Genomic DNA, 21,707 nt, shown 5'->3' on the forward strand with positions numbered 1-21,707 from the left:
CTGCATTGCTGTGGCCGTGGTGGTAGGCTGGCAGCTACAGCTCGGATTCGACCCCTAGCCTGGAACTCTCCATATGCCGCAGGTGTGGCCCTAAAAAAAAAAAAAAAAATGTTAATGCGGTTACATAAATATTAATTATTTGCCTCTGGTATCTTTTTAAATCTTATTACCAACTTTTTGGTATCCTTAGTTGTTTATCTTTTAAAAAGCATATAGTTGGATTTTTAAAACTCAAATCTGAGCCTTTGCTGTTTAACTGGAACATTTAGATTACTTACATATAGTTATTCATATGTTTGGATTTATATTTATGCGACAATTTTATATTTTCGTTTGTTTCATCTCTGGTCTTTGTGTCTTTTCCTTATCTGTGTTTGGGTCATTTTTTCTCATTTCAGTTTTTTCACCTTTATTAGAAAACTATCCAGTCTTGTTATTTTTTATTTTAATCCACTTTCTTGAGATTTAATTTACATACAAGTTGAATTCATTTAAAGTGTAAGTTTGAGTATTGACGTATATGCCAAAATTCTAGTTGTTTTTGATAAAATAGTAAATATATGTATTTATTAAATTCTAAAGTAAATAAGGATTTTTCTTTCCTTTTGCTCTTAATTATAAAAGGAAACTTAGGATACTTTAATCATCTCCTAAGTTAGCTTACATGCTTCGAATTTATATTGTAACTCTTAGGCTTAAAAAAAAAAAAATCAGGGAGTTCCCATTGTGGCGCAGTATCCACGAGGAAACAAATCCAGCTGGTGTCCATGAGGATGTGGGTTTAATCCCTGGCCTTGTTCAGTGGATCAGGGATCCGCATTGCTGTGAGCTATGGTGTAGGTTGCAGATGAGGCTCGGATCCTATGTTGCTGTGGCTATGGTGTAGGCCGGCAGCTGTAGCTTTGATTCAGCCCCTAGCCTGGGAACTTATATGTACCATTAAGTGCAAAAAAGAAAAAAAAAATTCGTATAATAGTACTGCTCTAAAGAATTAAACTGGTTAATATATGGAAAATTGTTTGCTTTTCTAGTAATCAAAGAAATGCAAATTAAATGATGGTAAGACAAGTCTTATCTGTACCATTTAGGAGAAAGTTTTTAAAAACTATGATACCTAATGTTGGCAAGGAAGAGAGCAGTTGAAATTGATACTCTCAAATGTAGATACTGGGAATAGATGGTAATATAAGTATTTCTGGAAAGCATTTGAATCCTATGTGTTAAACCTTAAGGAGTTCCCTTTGTGGCACAGCAGAAACAAATCCAACTACTATTCATGAGAATACAGGTTCGATCCCTGGCCTTGCTCAGTGGGCCAATGATCCAGTGTTGCTGTGAACTGTGGTATAGTTTGCAGATGTGGCTCGGATCCCATGTTGCTGTGGCTGTGGTGTAGGCCAGCATCTGTAGCGCCAATTTGACCCCTAGCCTTGGAACTTCTGTACGCCTCAGGTATGGCCCTAAAAAAGCAAACAAACAAACAAACAAACAAAAACCTTAAAATTCAGTGCCTAGGAAATTAGGAAATGAAAATTGTATGCAAAAAGATGTTCACTGCAGATTTCTTTATAATAACAAAATTTTGGAAATGGCTTAAATATACATTTTATCTATGAGTTTGTTTAAATGCTTCCCTATTCTCTAAAAGCTTTAATGCCCTCAGATAGAATAAAGGTTAAGTCATCTGAAGTGTATTTCCTCATTAACTTCTTATAAAGACCCAAAAAAATGTCTAAAAGTATAAAAAGAGAAGAGACTGTTTGCTATGTCAGCAGCAACCTTTTTTCACTTGTCTTCCAGGACACTTTTCTGGTTTTCATCTTTCCAGCCCAGCTTTTCCTTCTCCATCTCCTGTTGTTTCTTTTTCATCTCCTCAGCCTCTTATGATTGTAGTACCCCAAAGTACAGTCTTTTGGTCCTTTTCTCCATCTGTGTCTTCCCACTGATGATTGCCAGTCTCACGGCTTGGAATAGTATCTGTCTGTGAATGACTCTCAGATTTACATCTTCCGCAAAGGCGACTTCTGAATTTTTGACTGTTTTACATCCATGTCTATATGTGGATAGTTCACATTGCACATTCCAGAGCTAAAGTCCTGATGCTTTTCCATTGTCCAGGCAAACACTTGGGTACCATCCGGGACCTCTCTGTGCTTTCTGTCCTGTATCAGGTTGATCAGGATATCATGCCTGTTCTGCCTCACAGTGTATTTAGAATCCAACCGCTTCTTACCAGCTTCCATAGGTTACTGCCGAAGGAGAGACCTTGCCTCTCCTCTCCCCTCCTTCCTCTATTCTCAGAAGCACTCTGGAGAAGTGGTTCCCAGAGGGATGGTTTTGCTGCCAGGGGACATTTGACTGTGTCTGGAGACATGTGTGTCTATCACAAGTAAGGGAGCAGTGCTACTGGTACCCACTGTGTGCAGAGGCCTAGGATGCTTCTAAGACAGTGCTTCCCTTTCATCCCTTTCCCCAGAAATAAAGAACCAAACTAAACAAAAAAGAGTGATCTAGCCCCAAATGTCTAACTAACAGTTAGACACCTAACGGTGGTTAGGAAACCCTGTTCTACAGTTTTGGTCTGTTTCCCCACCCCCACCCCCCTACCAAATACAGGTCATGTCATGGCTCTTCTTCTCAGCACCCTCCATCAGCTCCCAGTCTCATTCAGAATAAAAACCAGAATTCTTTTCTTTTTCTTTTTTGTCTTTTTAGGGCTGCACCTGTGGCATATGGAGGTTCCCAGGCTAAGGATTGAATCAGAGCTGCAGCTGCCAGCCTACACCACAGCCACAGCAACACATGATCAGAGCCGCATCTGAGACCTACACCACGGCTCATGGCCATGTGGGGTCCTTAACCCACTGAGTGAGGCCAGGGGTGGAACCTGCCTCCTCATGGATACTAGTCAGGTTCCTAACCCGCTGAGCCACAACGGAAACTCCCCAAACCAGAATTCTTATAATAGCCTGCAAGGTGCTTTAGCATCTGGCCCTTTTGCCTCTTAGAACTCATCTTACTCCTTCAGAAGTTCCATCCATCCTAACCTCCTTGCTGTTCTCTGACCACAACGGACCTTCTCCTACTCAGAGGCCTGTGCACTGCAGTCCATCCTTGCTTATATCTCATCCTGATCAATGGTGTCAGCATTGCCCCCACCCAGCACGCCCAATCCTCATTAACTGCTTATCCCCTTCCTTTGCTGTAATGCTTTACCCTCCTGATGTTCCCTAAAATATATTTATATTATGTTTATTACTTCTTGTTTATTACTCCTCTCCTTCTGTACAAGAATGTAAGCCTCAAAAGGGAAGAATTCTTTTGTTTTGTTTTTAACTGATGAGTCCTAAGTGCCTGAAACACTGCTTGACACAAAACAGACACTCTAAATATTTGTTGCGTTAATAACAATTTAGCTGTTTTATTTCCTTTAATGGGGTTTCTGTTTTTTGTTTTTGGCTGTGTTCACAGCACCTTGAGGTTCTAGTGCCAGAGATCAAACCCACACCAGAGCTGTGACCCAAGCCACAGCGGTGACAATGCCAGATCCTTAACTTGTTGCACCACCTGGGAACTCTGGGTTTTGGATGATTTTAACATCTTTATACTTTTCTACAATTTCCCCTTTCTCTGTTATGTATAGGCATTATTTTTCTAACAGAAAAAGTAAGATAAGTGTAATGAATTTTGTTGTAGTTAAACATTTTGTTTTTCATGAGCAAAATTAAAACATACCCAGTTTTACCCATCTTTAAAATGTTCAAATGTTAGTTTTCCGAGTCGTCATATACAGTGACTATCATCTTAATTTTGGTAATACATATTAATATCGACATATAAAAGTTTAAACTTTTGTTTTTACTTTTCAAAGGACTACGATTTAATCTCCAAAGAGCCGAAGCCTTTTGTATTTGAGGGGAAAGTACGCGGTCCCATTGTTGTTCCCACGGCAGGAGAGGAAACATCTGGGAATTCAGGCAGTTTAAGAAAAGGCGTTGGAAAGAAGGCAACTGTGTCTTCTAAAGGAGATGAAGATAATAGGAACCCTGCCTCTGTGGACCTGGCCAAAGAAGACATCAAAGACAACGACAGGATGTTACAGCAGCAGCTAGGCGATCAAAGCAGAACTATTTCATCAGCCCATGGCTTAAGCAATGATATTGTGAAGGCCTTGGACCGAATCACATTGCAGAATATTCCTTCCCACATGGCCCCAGGTTTTACTGCAGGAGCGAAGAAGGAGTACAGTCTTCCGGTCACTCTCCTTCCATGCACTAATGCGTGTCCACACGTGGCTGCTTGTGGGAATGTTCTGTTTGAGGGAAGAACAGTTCAGCTAGGCAAGCTGTGCTGCACCGGAGTCGAAACCGAGGATGATGAAGACACGGAGTCTACTTCATCCGTGGAACAAGCATCCGTGGACATCTCGGATGGACCAACACTCCACGACTCAGATCTTTATATAGAGATCGTGAAAAGTACCAAGTCTGTCCCAGAATATTCAGAGGTGGCTTATCCTGATTATTTTGGTCACATTCCCCCTCCATTCAAAGAGCCTATTTTAGAAAGGCCTTATGGTGTGCAAAGGTGAGTTGCAGAGTTCCTCTTCTGTGTAAACCAGAAATATGTTCAGTCTCATTCTGAATAAGAGCAATGCACATTAAAGTGTACGGAGATGGCGTTTTCCGCATATTGGATTGGCCAAAATGTGTAAGTTTGGGAGTTCCTGTTGTGGCTTAGCGGATTAAGAACCCAACTAGTGTCCATGAGGACGTGGGTTCGATCTCTAGCCTCACTTGGTAGGTTAAGGATCTGGTGTTGCTGCAAGCTGAGGCGTAGGTCACATATGTGGCTCAGAGCTGGCATTGCTGTGGCTGTGGTATAGGCTGCAGCTCCAATTCAACCCCTAGCTTGGGAACTTCCCTATATATTATATTATAGTGTATATATTAATATATGTATGTGGTATATAAAAATTATATATATATACACACATATATAAATAAATTTTTTTCTTTTTCAGGGCAAATATGGCCCTGAAAAAGAAAAAAATGTTGAAGTTTGACAGTACCTTCTATTGAAGCTTTGGAGAAATAGGCTTTCACATACATTAATGCTGGGATCGTCAATTGATGATACCTCTTGCAGAGGGCCATCTAACAGAGCCTATCAAAATTAAATTCCTTTGACACACCAATCCCACATGTGAGAATTTATTATAAATATCTGATGTATATGTACACATATGTAGTTCACGCATCTGTGTATATTTGTACATATATTTAGTTCACACATCTATGTTCAGAGTTTTTCATTACAGCATTGTTTTGAGATCAGAAGCAACTGAAATGCCCATTGATCAGAGACTAGTTAAATAAATTGTGGTATATCCCTTCTATGAATACTTTGCAGTGATTAAAAAAACAAAAAGATCTCTGTACACTGATGGAAAGAGCTATAAGATGTATTATTAAATAAAATAATCAAGGTACTATGGAGGGTAAGTAATGAAATAGTTAACCAGACAAATGGGGATGTGAGTTGTGTTGAAAGTGAGAGTCTTCATTTTACACTTTTATGTAGTGTTTGATTTTTGTGCTATGTTGATACAGTACCTATTCAGAAATTTAAAATGAAAAGTAGGTGAAGGAACTGTGGCAAAAACAAAATAAGGAAAGCAAAGCCTTGGACTTCTTTATGTCGTATTTAGAGTGGCTCAGCTTCTTCTGAAAGTAGTATTAGTAATAATAGTAATTATTAATATATAAGCTACACTAAAGTATTATCTAGTATATAGCTTCTATATTATTACATAGTTTAATTATATATTATTGCATAACATACATGTATTATTACATAATTTTTAAGTATTATATATATTCTCTCCTATAGTATTAATAGGAGCAAGAGTAGTAGATAACCTGTATTGAGTGTTTTTTGTTTGTTTTCTTTTTAGGGCCGCACCTGCGGCATATGGAAGTAACCAGGCTAGGGGTCAAATTGGAGCTACAGCTTCCGGCCTACACCATGGCCACAGCAACGCAGGATCCTTAGGTCTCTAAGTGAGGCCAGAAATCAAACCTGCATCCTTATAGATACTGGTCGGGTCCTTAACCCACTGAGCCACAATGGGAGGAGCTCCAACATCGAATGTTTTTTATGGGCCAGGCACAGAAATAAGTAAAAAGCACTTGGTATGCTGTTTCATGATGTAACAGCTCTGTGAGGCCATTGCTGTTATTTCTCTTATTTCGTGGAAGAGTATGCTGCAACTTAGGATTCTTGAGTTACCTTATCCAAGGTTACACTGGTGGTAAATGGCAGAGCCAGGAATCACACTGGTCAAGGTCATGAGCCTGTCCTGTTAATCATGCATACGTAGTGATCATACATACGTGGTTATAGCAGGCTCAAGAAGCATCTCTTTGGAGTTCCCGTCGTGGCTCAGTGGTTAACGAATCCGACTAGGAACCATGAGGTTGGGGGTTCGATCCCTGGCCCTGCTCAGTGGGTTAAGGATCTGGTGTTGCCGTGAGCTGCGGTGTAAGTTGGAGACGCAGCTCAGATCCCGAGTTGCTGTGGCTCTGGCGTAGGCCGGTGGCTACAGCTCCGATTCGACCCCTAGCTTGGGAACCTCCATATGCCAAGGGAGCGGCCCAAGAAATGGCAAAAAGACCAAAAAAAAAAAAAAAAAAAGAAGCAGCAGCATCTCTTCTCTGAATTCGCAGAGGATACCTACATCATGACCAGCGTCTTCCATAATATCCTCATAGTAAAGTATACACAGCAGTAAGGTGTACTGAACTCTTTCTCATGATGTCATTCTGTATTTTTTGAAACCTAATGGGAAAGTACAGTTGCTGTTGGCCATATATCATGTGACCTTTTGGGGATTTAGTGGGCTGAAGGGGCTGCACGTTTTTCAGACTGCCTTGCACGCATTACTTTCCTCTTTGCCAAGCCTCTGATGACAAATGTCAGTAAGTTTATCTTACGTGGAAGATAATTATTGTTTTGTTTCGACTGGAGAGTCATGCCGTTTAATAGGCACCTGAGGTCAAGGAAAGAAGGGTTGACATCCTTTTGTGAAAGTTGCGCTGCTCAACACAAATGCATGGAGGAGTGAAGGACTGGCTTTCTTTCCTCTTTCTTAATGACGGCTGAGGGCAGGGCAGAATTTCCCTCCAGTATGAGTTTTAGGTTTAATCTAAGTCTAATATAAATGGGGAGTTATATCCCCTAAAATAACCAGTGGCCTATAGGCCATATTCCACTTGGATTTTGGCCTCACTTGTAGAGGTTTGCTTTTGTTTTTTAATTGATTGCCAACGTTTAACACTTGACACATTCCACCTAGAATCCAGGTTTCTGGTGTTTCTTGAAAAACCGGTATGACAGCCTTCACCTCCGCTTCCTCCTCTGCAGAATTCAGTTGACTTTACACAGCCTGTGTTCCCCAATTTTCCACCGTGCCACCCAGCCAGCCCCTCAGTTGTATCACCTACTGGCCCTTTGGGGGTGTCTGTGCTTTTTTTCTTTTTAACTTTTTAACTTATTTTATTTTTTAAATGATTTTCATTTTTTCCATGATAGCTGGTTTACAATGTTCTGTTAATTTTCTACTGTACAGCAAAGTGACCCAGTCATACATACAAAGTGACCCATAATGCTGTTCTTTTTCTCACATGATGCTCTATCACAAGTGGCTAGATATGGTTCCCAGTACTATACAGCAGAATCTCATTGCTTATCCATTCCAAAAGCAATAGTTTGCATCTATTAACCTGTGTTTTTTTTTTTTTTTTGTCTTTTTAGGGCTGTACCTGTGGCATATGGAGGTTCCCAGGCTAGGGGTCTAATCAGAGCTGTAGCTGCCTACAGCACAGCCACAGCAACGCCAGATCTGAGCCACTCTGTGACCTATACCACAGCTCACGGCAACACCGGATCCTTAACCCACTGATCGAGGCCAGGGATCGAACCTGCAACCTCATGATTCCTACTCAGATTCATTTCCACTGGGCCACGACGGGAACTCCAACCTATGCTTTTTTTTTTTTAAACCCTGTTTTAATTTCCAAACACTGCTGTAGAACTGAGCTACTGTATCAGCCCTTTAATACTAATTTTCTTAAAAAAATACTCCAAACTTTTAAAGTATTAATCTTTTGCACATTTGTGATATATGTCAACCTTAATATTTAATAAATTATTTTGACCAATGGATATATTTAGTCATTCACCATGCTCGAACACTTGTATTTTGGGGTATAATACATCTTCCATTGTTAAAGCTCTGGGTGATACAAATTTTGGGTTTGTTTATTGTTATAATTAATAGCTTTTTACAATCTGTAGAAAATGATCCCTGAAAGTATAGTCTTATTAATAGCTTTTGAAAAGTTTGTTCCATTTATTTTTATTTTTATTTTTTTTGTCTTTTTGTCTATTTAGGGCCACACTCATGGCATGTGTTCCCAGGCTAGGGGTTGAATCAGAGCTACAGCTGCCAGCCTATACCACAGCCACAGCAATGCCAGATCCAAGCCATGTCTGTGATCTATGCCATAGCTCACAGCATCGCCGGATCCTTAGCCCACTGAGTAAGGCCAGAGATCGAACCCGCAACCTCATGGTTCCTAGTTAGATTCATTTCTGCTTCATCACGACGGGAACTCCAAGAAGTCAGATTTTTAAAATACTGATTTTTGCCTTGGTATTTATGGACATTTTTTGTATACAAAATCCCTAACGGAATGATAACTTTTAAGAAGTTTTATCATTTTATACTTTTTTATCCGAAACTTATTTTGGAGAAAGTCGTGCCTTGGCGTATAATAGTGAATTTTGGTCAAACTTCTCTTTTATGATTTCAGGACAAAAATTGCCCAAGATATTGAGAGGCTAATACATCAGAGTGATATCATTGATCGCGTGGTATATGACTTAGATAACCCAAAGTAAGTCTGTCTTTTTTGTTCGTTTCACTTTTATGGGTTTTATTTTTACCGTAAAATTTCAGGATTACTTTTAAAAGACAGAAATACTTAGTTAACTTCCACCTCACTATGTTTTCATCTTTTAGCAGTGATGCAATGGTAATGTCAGTCATGTGTATTTACTTAAACTGAATAGATCAGAAGCTTTTATTTATTCTTAGGTGAACTTCTAATGGGCTTTATAAGGTAAATATCACAAACTGATGCTTTGATTTTTAAAAACTGAAATTACCTCCACTTAAGAGAGTGGGGATTTCTTTTCTTTTTTTCCTAAGAGAGTGGAGATTTCTTTTCTTTTCCTTTTTGGCTGTGCCCCATGACATGAAGAGGTTCCCGGGCCAGGGATTGAACCCACACCATAGCAGTGACCTGAGCTACAGCAGTGACAATGTCAGGTCCTTAATCTACTGAGATACCAGGGAACTTTCACATGAATGCTGCAATTTTGTCCTGTAATATTGAGCCTTCAGGAGTTCCCGCCATGGTGCAACGGAATTGGTGGCGTCTTTCAAGTGCTGGGACTCAGATTCCATCCCCAGCTGGGCAGAGTGGATTAAGGATCCTGTGTTGCTGCAGCTGCGGCTTGGGTAGCAACTGCAGCTGGGATCTGATCATTCCTGGCCTGGGAACTTCATATGCCAAGGGATGGCCAAAAAAGGAAAAAAATAATTTTGAGCCTCATTTCCTCAGGACAACAAATTACCATCCCCTTTAGAAGGAACATGTATTTGCTGATTTTCCATAGTCCACCCTTGTCTCTCTTGTCTCTTACTGCCTTGCGATCTGCTTCAGTCCTTTAAGTTACTTGCCTGACCTTTGGAGCCATTTGTTTGTGACCGGTCATGTTTTAGTGTCATTTCCAATTTAGGATTATCACTAAATGATACCATGGCATTTTGTGATTTAAATATAAGTAAATAAATGAAAGTTACAAATGATGAATGTGACAACTGTGTAGTCATTTGTCTCCTCAAAGAAGAAATTTAATCAGCCCTCAGATAGGTTTCCCCTCTCCCTCACACTCTAATTTTTGGGGGTAAATTTCACATTTTACTGGTCTTACTTGGAGGAAAGAAACCATTTTGGAAAGATTTTTGTTAATGAGTTAAGGGTAAAGCTATGTCAGAGCTAATGACTGAATTTGAAATAATGTCAAATGAAAAACAAATCTACCTTATTCATAATTTCTTACCTGTCCGTGAATATTAGCCAAAGTTTATGTTTTGCGTGTGTCGCTTTTGTTCTTTTGTTTAACAGTAATGAGGAGGGTGAGGACGTAATAATGGTGTATTTTTAATCTCTAGTGTAGTTTTATTTGTTAATTTTTTTGCTCACCTGTTTAAATGCATTGTATTTTATTTTTTCGTATTTTAAAATTTGATTTAGCTATGCCATTCCAGAAGAAGGAGACATTTTAAAATTTAACTCCAAATTTGAATCTGGGAATCTGCGCAAAGTAATTCAAATTAGAAAGTAAGTGATTAAAAACTTTCCCATTTTGTACATACACAGATATTTTCTTACTTTTCACCAGATTTCTCTGTTTTCTGTTTTCAGAAATGAATACGACCTTATTCTGAACTCAGATATAAATAGCAATCACTATCATCAGTGGTTTTACTTTGAAGTCAGTGGAATGCGACCAGGCGTTGCTTATAGGTTTAACATCATTAACTGCGAAAAGTCCAACAGTCAATTTAATTACGGTAAGACCACTTTCTTTCCCAATGTAGAGGGCATGCAGGCATCGTGACTATAGGATAGAAGTAAGTTTCTTGTTTATTTATTTATACCTGTGCGGATACACCTTTTTTGTTATTTAATTTTTATTTTATAGTGAAGTATAGTTGACTTACAATGTTGTGTTAGCCTCAGGTGTACAGCACAGTGATTCAGTGATACATATACATATATCCATTCTTTTTCCGATTCCTTTCCCATGTAGGTTAATACAGAATGTTGAGTAGAGTTCTCTATGCTATACAGTAGGTCCTTATTGATTATTGTATATGTAGTACTGTGTATATGGTCTTTTTTTTTTTTTTCTTTTCAGGGCTGCATCTGTGGCATATGGAAGTTCCCAGGCTAGGGGTTGAATTGGAGTTACAGCTGCCAGCCTATGCCACAGCCACAGCAATGCCAGATCCGAGCCACATCTGCGACCTATACTGCAGCCCATGGCAAAGCCGGATCCTTAACCCAATGGGTGAGGCCAGGGATCGAACCTATAACTAACCTCATGGATCCTAGTCAGGTTCATTAACCACTGAGCCACGAAGGGAACTCCCAGTACTGTGTATATGTGAATCCTAAATTCCTAATTTATCCCTCCTGCCAGTAGGATAGAAATTTTTAAAATTACTAATGTTTTCAAACACTTTCAGTGTTCTTTTCGTTTTTCTTATTCCTGAGATTCAGATACATATGCAAGATTTGAAATAAACCAAGTTTTGCTTTGTTGGTGAACAAAATTATCCTTGTAAAAGCAAGCCCTTTACAATATAATAAATAAGCTTGATTTCATCCACATTGAATACTACTAAAGATTTATTATGTATGCTGCTTAAAATCATGTTTTTAATAAAGTCAGTTCATCCAGAAGAGAATTACGTAAAGCAGTCTCTTTTTAACTTTTATTTTGTTTAGATTCCTAAAAAGTTAAAGCATTATAGAAGGTGCAGAAAGGTTCGATGTTCTCTTCACCAAGTTTCCTCTAATGGTTGTATCTTACATCACTGCACTAGAATATCAAAGCCAGGGTTTGACATTGGCACAATGTGGGTACATAATTCTGTGCCATTTTATTACATTTGTAGATTCTTGTAAATGTCCCCACAACCAAGATGCAGAATTCTTCCATCACCAAGCCTTGTGATAATCCTTTATAGTTCACCATGCAGTATGATGTTAATTGTAGTTTTCTAAAAATTTTTCTTTTTGGTCTTTTTTGCCTTTTCTAGGGCTGCTCCCGTGGCATATGGAGGTTCCCAGGCTAGGGGTCGAATCGGAGCTGCAGCCACCGGCCTACGCCAGAGCCACAGCAACGCGGGATCCGAGCCGTGTCTGCAACCTACACCACAGCTCACGGCAACACTGGATCGTTAACCCACTGAGCAAGGGCAGGGACCGAACCTGCAACCTCATGGTTCCTAGTCGGATTTGTTAACCACTGCGCCACAACGGGAACTCCGAAGATGACATTTTTACTAACTATATTTATTTATTCACTTTTATAAAATAATGCTACTTTAAACTTAAGTGATTTTAATTTTTACAGTTAAAAGCATACATTTTGGAGCAATGTTTTTCCACTTTAAAAAAAATCCACACTTCTGTGCGATAAATAATTTCTACCTTGAGTATAATTTTAAATTTAAAATGATAAAAAAATAAAAAATGAAAGTGCTGACTTGCCATCTACTGGTTGGCGGAGTTAGGTCTTAGGTTCTTTGCATGCAGGGCCCTGGGAGTCCTGGGTTTAATGCCTGCACACTGGTATGTGGGGCCACACTCTGGGCCTTCAGGTTGGCATGACCCATGTCTGGGTTGAGTGTCAGTTCAGGGGATCTTAGGACAGCCTGCCTATTGGTGGTTGGGATCCCATTGCCCATGCATTCCAAATATAACAGTTTACATCCAAAAAAACCCCCAAAGTACCCATCCTTCCCACTTCCTCCCCTTTCCCCCTTGGGGACCCCAGGTCTGCTCTTCTTGGTCATGATCTGTTTCTGTTTTTTGTTTGTTTGTTTGTTGTCTTTAGGTAGGGTCATCTGTTCCATATTTTAGACTCCACAAATAAGTGATATCATACAGTATTTGTCTTTTTCTTTCTGGCTTACTTCACTTAGTGTGAGAGTCTCTAGATCCATCTATGCTGCTGCAGATGGCATTAGTTTGTCTTTTTTTATTGGAAATACAATATTCCATTGTATTTATGTACCACATCTTCTTAATCCATTCATCTGTCAATGGACATTTAGGTTGTTTCCATGTCTGGGTATTGTGGATAGTACTGCTATGAACATAGGGGTGCATGTTTCTTTTTCATTGAAAGTTTCGTCCGTGTATATGTCCAGCGATGGAATTGCCGGATCACATGCAGCTCTATATTTAGTTTCCTGAGGTACCTCTATACTCTTTTCCATAGGGGTTGTACCAATTTACATTCCCACCAACAGGGGAGGAGGGTACCTTTTTCTCCACATCCTCTCCAGCATTTGTTATTCGTGGACTTACTAATGATGGCCATTTTGACTGGTGTGAGGTGGTGCCTCATTGTAGTTTTGATTTGCATTTCTCTAATAATTAGTGACAGTGAGTATTTTTTCATATGCCTGTTGGCCATCCAATGTCTTCTTTGGAGAAATGTCTATTTAGGTCTTCTGCCCATTTTTCAATTGGATTGTTTGTTTTTTTGTTGTTGAGTTGCGTAAGTTGTTTGTACATTTTGGAGATTAGGCCCTTGTCTGTTGCCTAGTTGGCAAAAATTTTCTCCCAATCTGTGTGTTGGCTTTTCATTTTTTAAATGGTTTCTTTTGCTGTGCAAAAGCTTTTGAATTTGATTAGGTCCCACTGGTTTATTTGTATCTTTATCGTCATTATTGGAGCAAAAAAGATGCTACTGTGATTTATGTCAAAGAGGTTCGGCCTATGTTTTCTTTTCCTCTAGGAGTGACAGGTCTTTAGGTCTTTAGGTCTTTAATCCATTTTGAGTTTATTTTTGTATATGATATTAGATAGTGTTTATTATTTATGAATCCATTCAGATTTCTGTATCCTTGTTTATTTTTTGTCTTCTCTATTTGCCCAAGACTTAAAAAAACCTGTCTTTTTAAAAGGAATTTTTTTTAACTGAAATATAGTTGATTTATAAAATTTTAGGTGTACAGCAAAGTGATTCTGTTATACATACACATATATTTAAAATTTTGTACATATAAATATATTCTTTTACACATATACATATATATTCTTTTTCAGATTCTTTTCCATTATAGGTTATTACAGGATATTGAATATAGTTCCCTGTGCTAAACAGTAGGTCCTTGTTGTTTGTCTCTTTTATATATAGTAGTGTTTATCTGTTAATCTCAAATTCCAAATTTATCCCTCCTTCCCCCTTTCCCCTTTGGTAACTACAAGTTTGTTTTCTGTGTCTCAGTCTGTTTCTGTTTTGTAAATAAGTTCATTTGTATCATTTTTCAAGTCTTTTATGTCTGTTATATTTCTCTCAATACCTCATTTAAAAATACGTGTGTGTATATATATATATATTTCTATTTTAATGCAGTATTGTTTGGCACATAGAAGTTTATAACTTTTCCGTGTTACCCATTAACAGTATAAAACAATTATATTTATTGCATTCAGTATCTTTTGCTCAGAATTCTATTTTTATATTATCTTGGTTTGAATTTGTTTGATACATCTTTGCTAATTGTTTTTGTAAATAGAGGTTGCATTTTATTTTTTGACCTTTGTCTCTTAATGTGATCTTAACCTGTTTAAAATTTTTAAAAAATTGATGTATTTGGCTTTCTTTTGTTTTCTATTTTTGTTGTTCTTTATTTTCATTGTATGTTGTTCTTTAAGGGCCTTCAGTGTGTATGTAGTACAACACTTCTTTAGCTGCAGGGATCCAACATAGGTTTATATAAAAAATAGATTGCAAGGCCTGTTATGCACTGGAATTTTCTCTATTCTGCGCCATCCGCCTTAAGTTTAGTAGAGATTCCTCCCAGGTTCTGACAAGAATTTGTCTGTTGTGAGTCGCCTTTTTACTTTTCCAGTACTTACAAGTGTTTAACTAGGAAGTTGGTAGCAGCTGCAGAAGGAATTGTTAGGTAGATGTCATTTGTTGTTGTTTGTTTGCTTGCTTTTTCTAGGATCACACCTGCGTCATCTGGAAGTAATTTGAGAATTTATGTCACTGTATGTAATAAGTACTATTACCTCTTAATCCATCACTCCCACTCCCCTCCCCATTACTTGAAAGAGGTTTGCTCAAATTACCACTAGATGGCAGTCTTGTGTTTTAGTAACTTGGGGGTTTAGTTACAAGATCTCTCTCTTCCTGCCCTTCCTCCCCCCCATGTCTCCCAGCTATAGGAAGATTTTTAAACCACCGTCTTACATAAATTGAACATATGTGGAACCAGGCAACAAAATAGAATTTTGGAATCAATTTTGTAGCATTCCTGTCTTGCTCACATTAGTTAATCCCATACTTAAAAGAGTTGAACTGAGTTATCTCTTGACTAAAGATGTCGTCTCTGACTCCTGGGACTGGATTAGCTCCCTGGATAAATGACCCTTGTCATTTTCTCCTTTTAGGAGGTTCCTTACAGTTTTATATTGTTTCCATATGTGACCGATTAATTTCTTTCCTCCCTGTGGCTCTCCCACCCACCTTCAACTTGTTTGTGTATTTCACAAGATTAGGGACCTTATCTTTGTTGCTGACCATTGTATTTATAGCAAGGCATTTAGTAGCTGTTCAGTAAATATGTGTTAAATAAATGAGGCAATGGATGGATGAACTATGCAGATCCCATTAGGAACATAAAACAACACGCACAAAATAAACATCAAGTAGACGCTAGTTCAATTAATGATCAAATTTTTGAATATTTTATTTTGAAATAATTTCAAACTTAAAAGACAAGTTGTACTCTTTTTCCCCATGTTCGGCATCAGAAATGTTGCCCCATCACCCTAGAACACTTTTCAGTGTATTTTGTGCAAACATGGCATTTTTCTACGTAACTGCCCAGTACCTGTCAGCATCAGAAAATTATCCTTGACACGTGAATCCCACCTAATCCTCAGACCCCCATTTAAGTTTCATCTGTTTTCTCAGTAGGGGCCTTAGTACCATTAGGATTCAGCTCAAACCACATATTGTTCTTAGTTCTCAACTCTCTAGGCTATTTGAGTCAGGAGGAGGTTTGCCGTCTTTAACATTGGTTCATGACCTTGCCACTTGAAAATTTTGGCACTTGTTTTGTAGAATGGCTCTCAATTTTGAGTTGTCTCACGCTCTTTGGCCAGAGGATCACAGAAGTGATGTCCTGTTCTGCTGACATAGGATTTTGTTTGTTCTGTTACTGCTGCTAATCATTTAACCACTGGACTGAGTTGGTGTCGGCCAGGCTTTGTCATTGTAAAGTTACCTTTTTTCTCTGTGTAATTAGTAAGTATTTTACATGTGAATATCAGTATAGAGTCAGTTTCCTGTTTTACTCAGCGGGTTGTAATTTGTTGCCATCCTTATTTCGATGTTTAAATTGTCCAAGATTTGGCCTTTGGGAGCTCTTCTTGGGGGTTTGTGTGTTCCTTTGACCTGTCCTCATCATTCTGTGTGGGCGTCCTTGCTTTTTTGGCATAAAATGCTCAGAACTCACCTTGCCTTTCTTTGCCCCAGCCTAGAAACAGTCATTTCTTCAAAGAGCCCTAGTTTGTTTTCGTGGAGAAAGGTATTAAAAAAAAAAAAAAGATCTGTCTGCATAGTGTGTTCATTGTTATTGGACCTCTCCTTGGAAAGAGCTAGGGAATATATGTCTGTATATACAAATATTTATACAGAAATTTCATTCGTTGTAACCTGTGTGTGTGTGTGTATGTGTGTATATAAACATACATATGTATATTTATTTTGTGTGTGTGTATGTTATACCTTCCCTTCCACAGGGTTTGTTCTAGTTTTCTCTCCGTATTTACAATGTCCTCTCCAGCGTGGAGAATTTGGGCTTCTCTTATTCTTAATACATTTACTTATTTGATCAATTCCAGTGTACGTAACAGTCTCTCCTCTGCACTTTTGGGCAGATGCCTTCCTCACCCCACTCAAGGTCTGACACTCAAGTTGGCCTTTCCTTCCTCTTCATGGGTGTCCTCCCTTTTTTGTTTTTATTTTTCATTTTATTTTTCATTTTTTTCTTTTTAGGTCCACAGCCGCAGCGTATGGAAGTTCCTGGGCTAAGGGTCAAATCGGAGCTGCTGCTGCCAGGCTACACCTCAGCCACAGCAACACCAGATCTGAGCCGCGTCTGCAACCTGTGCCACAGCTCATGGCAACGCCAGATCCTTAACCCACTGAGTGAGGCCGGGGATTGAATCCTCATGGACATTATGTTGGGCTCTTAACCCATTGAGCCATAATGGGAACTCCTTCACTTTAATTTCTACTTTTATTGCTTGGTGATCAGAGGGTTTTATTTAGAATATTTCTCTTTTATGGGACTCACTGACATTTCCATTTAATCTAATATATGATCAAGTTTTGTGTCTATTCCATGTGCTTTTTGAAGGAAGTATATTCTCTGTTAGCAGGATACAGTGTTCAGCATATATATGTAAGATATGCCTTATTAATTATTTAGATCTATATAAATATTCTTAATTTTTGTTCAATTGGTCTGTTTTGTACTGAGAATGGAATGTTAGAATCCACTATCAATATGATGTTTCTATTTTACCTCTCCTTTATTTCCTGTAATTTCTGCTTTATATGGGAGGTTGGTCTTATCTGGTGCATAGATACTGTGTCCGGTGCATTTTCACTGTGAATTGGGGCTTTATCAAATTCCTTCTTTGTCTCACTTAGTATTTTTTGGCTTGGAAGCTACTTTGATCTCAGGATTTCAACCTCTACTTTATTTTTTTTATTTTTTATTTTTTTGCTAAACATCTTTGTTTAACCATTGACCTGTTGTGGGACATGTAAGCTTTCCAGTTTTTGTTTGTTTGTTTGTTTGTTTGCTATTTTTCAACCTCTGCTTTATTGTTACCATTTCCCTAATGTATCCTTGCCTATTTTTCTACTTAAAGGTAGCTTGAAATTTGTTATATTCCATCTTCCACTACGGCTGAAGGCCTGGGACATGTGTGGTTTAATCTGTGCCTCTTGTTGAATTTCTTTATTTGTTCTTGGTAAAGGATATGTGGTGTGATTCTGATTCAAGTGGCTACCATTATTCTCACGACAATTTCATTTTCCTGTTTTTCGTGTGGCTCTCTGCTGTAACACCGGTCATAGTCAAAGCGTGTATTTTTTTTTTTTCCTCTGTAGAGATACAGAGTCCAGATAACATGTACAGATGAGAGGTGCCTTTAGGTTATTCAAGCTCCACTTTAACCTTTCCTTGTCCCCCTCACCTGTTAAATGAGGGTGTTAGCTTCACCTTGAAAATTTTATAAGTCCGTGGTTCACAGTACATTGGATCATTAGGTAAGGCCTAAGACACCTGTCTTTCTCTGTATCTGCACTTGCTGTTGAACATGCACTTAATACAAGTTTGGCCTTTGCACGGATATTATTACAGGCTAGTGCCGTTGGATTTGGGCTTAATACGTGGTCTGTATTCAAGTGACAGGATTGACAACTTAATATGTAGTCTGTATTCAAATGACAGGATTGACCGTTCTTAGCCTATTTATTTTATGCACATAAGGGTTGGTCCTTTGGCTAAAATGACTAAGGAATTACTCAAATATGGCCTTTCTATATCCAGTTCTGTAACTTGTGGTTTATTCAATCCGAGTTACCTCATTCGATTGATTCTCATGTGGGGCAACCTGTTTTGTTCAAATGATTTTTATTATTGTCAGAATTTCCAAATGTGGCTTCCTCCACTGTGACCGGAAATAACCACTTTTTTTTTTTTTTTTGTCTTTTGTCCTTTTAGGGCCGTACCCATGGCATATGGAGGTTCCCAGGCTAGGGGTCTAATCAGAGCTGATGCTGCTGACCTACTCCAGAGCCACAGCAACACAGGATCTGAGCCATGTCTGCCACCTACACCACAGCTCATGGCAACACTGGATCCTTAACCCACTGAGTGAGGCCGGGGATCGAACCCACAACCTCATGATTCCTAATCGGATTCATTTCCACTGTGCCACAACGGGAACTCCAACCACCACTTAAAAAGTGATATGAGAATATGTTGTCTTTTATAAAATTAGACTACTTCTGGTAAATCTAATGTGCCCTTTGACCCCAGCCTGAACCTTGTTCCGCGTTAACTGTGATTAACCATTGTTATGAGTTTTGTGTGCCTGGAAGAGGTGAACGTTTCAGATTGAAATGGTTCCTAGGAAGAAATAAGGAGATAGGAATCTTGTCTATGTACCAGTGAAGTACCTGAGTTTCAGCTATAAAGAGAAAAGCTTAATATACTTCCACTTTGTAGGAACTGACTTCTTAAATGATAATAATAACCGCAGCTAACACCTACTGAACACTGATGTGTGCCAGGCCTTCTTTAAATGCTAACATACGTGGTATTCTTAGTTCACGCAGTGAACACCTCAGCAAGGTTGTTACCCATAGAAGAGAAAAAGGGTGCCTAAATGGTTTAGTAATCTGTCTAGGATCATGCATCTGGCCTGTGGTGAAGTTGGAATTCAAACCCAGGTGGTCTGGCTACAGAATGCATGTCTTTAATCCCTGTGTCAGTCTCTGTGTGAAAAAGTTATTTCTCATTGACCTTCTCGTCTATGGCATTGGAAACTGCAGGACAGCCAAGTGTCTTTTGCAAAATCTGTCATTTTTTTTTTTTTTCAATCACTACCAACAAACCAGGTCTTTGCGTGTGTAGAATTGAGAAAATCTGCTACCCTGAACCTTCTCTGAGAGAAGGACATGAGGAAAAAGATCTCAAGATAGAAGACTTAGAATTTATAAAATGTGAAAAAGATCTCAAGATAGAAGACTTAGAATTTATAAAATGTGTTAAGTAAAAGCACTCTCAAAGAGATGATAGGGGAGAAGTGAAAGTTAACTTGTCCTGGTGGGATTGCTTAGTTTTTTTTACTAAGAGTATTAGAGATGTATCAGTTAATCGTAACTATTCAGATGGGAAATGGAATTGAAGAGCTTGATAGAAAGCTTCCAAATGACAGAAAAAGAAAAGGAAATGGGGAAAAATGCAGCCAAACAAGTAAAATAAGAAAGTTAAAGAAGGAGAAAAAATGTTTAATGCGTAGAAGAAGGAAAATACAATGAAAGAAATGAAGTGAAATATATGTCATTATTATGAATAACTGAACTGTCTTCAAAAATCAAATACTGAAAGTTATACACTTTACAGGGTGGGGAGAATATGTGTGTGTATTAATTAAAGGATAAAGTTGAAACAAATGATTGGGTAGAGATAAACTAGGTAAGTGCAAATGAAATAAAGGAAAAGTAATATTAATGTCAGGCAAAGAATAATTTACGGTCAAAAGCACTGACTAGATAATTGTGTTTTTATAAGTTGCAATTCTTAAAGATGCTCTAAGAATTGCAAGCTTTTTTCATTGAGATGTAATTGACATTGTGTTAGTTTCAGGTATACAACCTGTTGATTTGATGTTTGTATATTGTGAAATGGTCACCACAGTAAGTCAAGTAAACACTCATCACCACACATAGTTACAACCTTTTTCTTCTTGTGATGAGAATGCTTAAGATCTATTCTCCTAGCAACTTACAAATACACACTATAGTATTATTAACTATCGTCACCATGCTGTACATTGTATCTCATTATTTTATAACTAGACATTTGTCCTTTTTATTTTCTTTTCAGGACCGCACCTGCAGCATATGGAAGTTCCCAGGCTAGGGGTCGAATCAGAGCTGCACACCTACGCCAAAGCCACAGCAATGCCGGATTCGAGCTGCATCTGTGACCTATACCACAGCTTGCGGCCACACCAGATGCTTAACCCACTGGGCGAAGCCAGGGATCAAGCCCACATCCTCATGGATACTAGTTTGGTTCTTAAGCCATAGAGCCACAACAGGAACTCTGGAAGCTTGTACCTATTGCTCACTTTCACTAACCCTTTCACCTCCTGCCTCTGGCAGCCACCATTCTGTTCTCTGTATCTATGAGTTTAGGGTTTTTGGTTTTTTTTCCCCAGATTCCACTCATAAGCGAGATTGTACAGTATTTGTCTTTCTCTGTCATTTCACTTAATTAGCATAGTGCCCTCATGTTTCATCCATGTTGTTGCAAATAGCAAGATTTCCTTCTTTTTTATGTCTAAATAATTTTATACATACACACACACACACACTCATGCATACATTATATACATACCACATTTTTATTGATTATTTGATGGACACTTAAGTTGTTTCCATGGTTATTGTTAGCTAATGCTGCAGTGAACATGGGGAATGTTTATGTCTTTTTGAGTTATTTTTTAGGATAAATGCTCAGGAGTGGAACTGCTGGGTCATATAGTAGTTCTATTTTTTTTTGTTTGTTTTTGTTTTTGTCTTTTTGTCTTTTGTTGTTGTTGTTGTTGTTGTTGTTGCTATTTCTTGGGCCGCTCCCGCGGCATATGGAGGTTCCCAGGCTAGGGGTTGAATCGGAGCTGTAGCCACTGGCCTACGCCAGAGCCACAGCAACGCAGGATCCGAGCCGAGTCTGCAACCTACACCACAGCTCACGGCAACGCCGGATCATTAACCCACTGAGCAAGGGCAGGGACCGAACCTGCAACCTCATGGTTCCTAGTCAGATTCGTTAACCACTGCGCCACGACGGGAACTCCTGGTAGTTCTATTTTTGATTGTTTGAGGAACCTCCATACTGTTTTCCACAGTAGTTGCACCAATTGACATTCCCACCAATAGTGCACAAAGGTTTTATTTTCTCCATATCCTCACCAACACTTATTATTTCTTTCTTGTCTTTTGATAGTAGCCAT

At 38.6% G+C, this 21,707-nt stretch overlaps 1 protein-coding gene across 1 annotated transcript in view; it reads left to right on the forward strand.

The window, feature by feature from the left end:
- The window catches only part of AGTPBP1 (ATP/GTP binding carboxypeptidase 1), a 140,402-nt gene that overhangs the window by 76,351 nt on the left and 42,344 nt on the right, over nt 1–21,707 (forward strand). The window contains 4 exon segments of the mRNA XM_047754885.1: nt 3,872–4,587; nt 8,877–8,960; nt 10,386–10,472; nt 10,557–10,705. Of these exon segments, the coding sequence (XP_047610841.1) occupies nt 3,872–4,587; nt 8,877–8,960; nt 10,386–10,472; nt 10,557–10,705 (1,036 nt within the window).

Source organism: Phacochoerus africanus, chromosome 12, assembly GCF_016906955.1.
Source record: "Phacochoerus africanus isolate WHEZ1 chromosome 12, ROS_Pafr_v1, whole genome shotgun sequence".
Lineage (NCBI taxonomy): Eukaryota > Metazoa > Chordata > Mammalia > Artiodactyla > Suidae > Phacochoerus > Phacochoerus africanus.